This window comes from Octopus sinensis, linkage group LG9 (genome assembly GCF_006345805.1).
Source record: "Octopus sinensis linkage group LG9, ASM634580v1, whole genome shotgun sequence".
In the NCBI taxonomy this organism is placed as follows: domain Eukaryota; kingdom Metazoa; phylum Mollusca; class Cephalopoda; order Octopoda; family Octopodidae; genus Octopus; species Octopus sinensis.
Window position 1 is genome coordinate 51193120 of NC_043005.1, and position 5000 is coordinate 51198119.

Consider the following 5000-nt stretch of genomic DNA (forward strand, 5'->3'; position numbering starts at 1 on the left):
TGTCTGTAAGTATGGCAGGTGGGAATGCACTGAACAGAAATGTCCTTCAAAATGTACCCTTTCGGACAGAGCTTTGTACAAAACATTTGATGGAACTGAATTTAGAATCGAGCCAGCTGCTTGTAAATATACTTTGATTGAGGTGAGTATATACCTTTTGAGAGGTTTGAGAGTAACATTGGTTTCGTCAAGAGGAAGTCGTTTCGTCCATGGTCTTTGAAGATCCTGCAAGATCAGTTTGATCAATACGGTTTATGTTCTTCTCGAACATCTGCTAACTGACAGTTATAGCAAAAACAGGGAGAGGGGAGGAATTCCATAAGTCTGAACAGGGACAGCTGGGTGGAGTGATTAATGCGAGGCCTGCAAGTGGACAAAATACGATAACTTGAAGAGAAATTAATGAATCGAATGATCATGAGAGGAGGTGAAATAAGGTGAGCCATCTCCACGAGGCCACTGTAGTACCAGTGAAATGTCAGTATGCCTGGGAGATCAGCTTTGAAGTACATTCATGATTATTTTCCTGCAAATCAGCCGTGTAACTTTTTGTGCTACTGCGTCTTAAGTTGTCTTTCCGTATAGTTGCACCATCCATCTCAGTTCTTAAATTTGTGTTTTCTTCATCTGGAATAATGTCTTATGGCATCTAGTACATATACTAAACTAGATGGTACTGTGAGATCAGGAGATACCTTCAGCCACTTTCGCAATCTCCTGAATTCTCATACACGCTCAGTTGTCCTGACTTAATCATGCTATTGTGTATATTGTGTGAGAAATGGATCGTGCATCTGATGTGTGTATGTGTGGCTCTTTCTTACTTAGAAAGTACCTTTCGAAAGTCTACCGAGCAGGAATGCGTATTGGCAGATTCTTAACTAAGGGTACAATTGTCTCGTTGTTGTGTCTGGGGAGAGTCATTTTCTTTTTGTGCTTTATAATGTAACACACTCACTGGTAAAATTTCCACTTTTTTCTTATTTTTATTTTCCTAAAATTTTCCTTGCGTCTTGCAACCTTTTCAATAGTTTTGTCTTATTGTGTTGGCTGAGTTATTCTGTAGATCAGCGACAATGAATAGTTGCTACTTTCGTAGTTTCTGGCAGTGAAGGTGTAGCATATTCGGTAACATTCCTGGTTTTCCGCACCCTCCATGAACTCCTCCTTAATTCTGATGCTGTGTAGTCAGTCATGGTCTTCTATGGTTGCTGATTCCTGAAAATTCTTAGTCACAGACACTGGACCTTACATTGCGATAGAAGGTGTATTACACATTTACGAAAACGAAACACCACCGCATCAGTAAGTTGAAGCTCACGAGGAGTGTGCTATAGATGAGATTAGTTTTGAATATATGGCAACCTGCGTGGATGTGCCGTATGGGTGAATCAATTTGTGTCCACTGATCGCGAATGAACAAACATAGCTATAGACATGTTCTCTGTCTTTTTACTAATTTTTCTTATTTTTCCTCTTCTTTTACTTACTTATTTTTTGGCAGTTGCTATGTCAGTTCCAAATTCAACAAACGATTCTCCGATCACTATTTCAATTAGAGTGGTGAATTCCATGTTTCGCTAAAAAGATCGTAATACGACTGAAACATGCCAATAGTTATCGCGTTTTTACTGAAACAGAATGATATTACCATTGACTGATGTTTTTTTATTACATTAACTTTGTAATACTCCGTAAACTGAATCTGTTAACACAACTATTGTTTTTCACATGGGTGGCATCTCCTTGTTATGCATTTAAACCTTTCACTGCGAAATTAAATTTCACGCTTATTCCAGTAATGATGTAAACCACCCACCTAGTAATATAATTGATATTTTCTGTTGCCTCAATAAACTTGACATATGTCAGCAGCAAAAGAAGTTTCAAACATGACAACCCTCAACAAAAGATTTATTGGTATATAAAACAGCTTTCCGCAGTCAATATTAAGGAAGATTTGTGTGGATATATTTGATTACCGTAGTTTTAAAAAAAGTTAACTATTAAAAGAAAAAAAATTATGTCTTTTTTTATTTTTTATTTAATTATTTATTTACAGCCTCAACCGAATATAGTAGATGAGCGAACACGGATAAAGATAGAAGCTGTATACGAAAGTTGCGGCGGAAGAATGGTCGCTGGTAAAAATTGTCTGAAAGGATTCACTATTCAGTCAGCAAAATTGTCCGTTGAGATTTTTGATATCACTGCTGTTGTCAATACTGAAGTCGTCAAATCATTTCCTTTTATTGGTGCTGACATTTACATCAAGCAAGTGTCATCTGAATTCTTTTTCATCCATATGAAATATTTAGATATACTCTATAAACCGAAAACTCAAATTTCCATCACTATTGATCCAGTCTTTGCCTCAAAGGTAGGTATATTTTTGTGTCAAGCGAAATATTCTACTTACGCAAACTCATTCATAAACACACACACACACACACACACACACACACACACACACGCGCGCACACACACACACATACACACACACACTTATCTTGATGACTTCTACGTATTCCCAATTGGGTTGAATATGTTTCGTTAAAGAGGTCTAATAAGGTTGAAATATGCCTGGTGTTTTCCCCTCTTACATTCCTGTCTACATTGCCTATATTTTCTAAAAGTTGAGGTTGGCTCATATTAATAGAGTTACTTTCGTTACTTTCTTGTATAACTTAAGTACCTCTAGATTTTTTTCTCTAATTGCATGAACAACTTAATTAATTTAAGTTTTTCAACTGACTATAGTAATTCCTCGCCATATCGCGGTTCACCTATCGCGGTTTATTATTTAAGTTTATATCGATTCTTCTGTGGTGTTGTTTTGCATTTATAATAAAATGAATATATACAAATTATAAAAATAACATTAAAAAATATACTATACAGTAGTATTTCTACTTCGCGGATTTTCACCTATCGCGTGAGGTTTTGGAACGTAACACCTGCGATAGTCAAGAGATTACTGTATAGTAGATATCAGAATCTGCCGTATGTATATTGTGTATATGTGTGTACATACATACATACATACATACATACACCGGGCGTACTGCTTAGCGGCATTTCAACAGTCCTTACGTTCTGAGTTCAAATTCTGCCGGGTTCGACTTTCGGGGTTATTAAATTAAGTACCAGTCAATCTAATCGACTGCCCCCCCCCCCCCCCCACTACAAAATTTCAGGCCTTCTTCCTATAGTAGAAACGATTATTATTCACTAAGGCGCGAACTGGCATGATGGTTAGCAAACTGGGTGAAATATTTAGAGGTATTTCGCCCGTCTCTGTGTTGTGTGTTCAAATTCTGCCAAGGTCGACTTTACCTTTCATCCTTTCAGGGTCGATAAATTAAGAACCAGTAAAATACCACGGTCAATGTAATTGACTATGCCCCTCCTCCAAAATTTCAGGCCTATGACTATAGTAGAAAAGATTATCATTATTATTATTACTATTATTATTATTATTATTATTATTATTATTATTATTATTAATCCCTCGACTATCATGGGTGTTATGTTAAAAAAAAACCCGCGAGAGGTGAAAATCCGCGAAGTAGAAACACTATTGTACTGTATATTTTCCTTCATTATTTTTATTATTTGTATATTTGTATATATTTATTTTATCATAAGTGCAAAACGACACCACACAATCGCCTCTCGACCTTCGTTTTCGATATAGTATGTGCGATTCTTTGTTTACTCACCAATAGTACACTGCGAATTTTATTTTAATATATTTTGATTAATTTCTTATACTGTCCCGTATTGCACTATATTTTTATTTATTCATTTATTAATTTTTAGGCGTGAAAATGCTTATTTTATCACAGAAATAATTAAAATCTAAAAGAAATATAAATACCTATCGACCGTAGAAACCGGGATTCACCGAGTAGTCCGCGATATAAATTTACATATATTAGCAAGAAAAATCCGCGATGTACTAAGTCGCGATAGGTGAACCGCGATGTGGATAGTGATTACTGTATTATTATTATTATTATTATTATTATTATTATTATTATTATTATTATTATTATTATTATCATTATTATTATCATTATTATTATTATTATGTTCTTTTTTGGTTATTCTTTGTCCAGATTCGAGGAATGTGTGGTACATTCAACTACATAACAGACGATGATTTCACCTTAAGAAATAATATCGTAGACTCAGAGGAGAACTTCGTACTCGAGTATCAAGACTCAACTTGCTCTCTCGTTTATACGCCGAAGATTAGTGACCCTTGTAGTTTGTACAGCTATGTAAGTATCCTTCGCCTCCTCCTTATTATTATTCTTATTCTTATTCTCCTCCTCCTTCTTCTCAGTGTTCTCTCCATCATCGTTTTAACGCTCGCTTTCTTGTGCTTGCGTGTGGCAAATGGAATTCGTTGTGGCAAATATTGGAACCCGTTGAGGCAGATGTCATACAAACGCCATGACACAACAAAATGTTCTTTTATATATATATAATATATATATATATATATATAAATCTTGCACAACAAATATTTAAACGTATATATATATATATATATTATATATATATATTATATATATATATATATATATATATATATATATATATATATATACATATATATATATATATATATATATTGGTAAAAACGGTAAGGATAACAAAAGAAAGAAAGATGCCTCAATATTATGTAAATAGAGGAAATTTATCTGTAAATTAATATGTTACCATTATTCAATAGCCAAGATAAAACTCTGAGTTTCGGATGTCGAAGTGGAAATTCACAACACCATACGTCAAAGAGATGGTGTTGTGGATTTCCACTTCGGCATCCGAAACTCAGAGTTTTATCTTGGCTATTGAATAATGGTAACATATTAATTTACAGATATATACATACATATATATACATACATATATATATATATATATATATATATATATATATATATATATATATATATATATATATATATTATATATATATATATATGTAT

General features: G+C 33.8%; 1 protein-coding gene across 1 annotated transcript in view; it reads left to right on the plus strand.

Annotated features, from left to right (window-relative positions):
• LOC118764670 (SCO-spondin-like) overlaps positions 1-5000 on the plus strand; it is a 109862-nt gene that overhangs the window by 40929 nt on the left and 63933 nt on the right. The window contains exons 13-15 of the mRNA XM_036505672.1: positions 1-142; positions 2063-2380; positions 4122-4286. Of these exons, the coding sequence (XP_036361565.1) occupies positions 1-142; positions 2063-2380; positions 4122-4286 (625 nt within the window). The remainder of the gene's footprint in view (positions 143-2062; positions 2381-4121; positions 4287-5000) is intronic.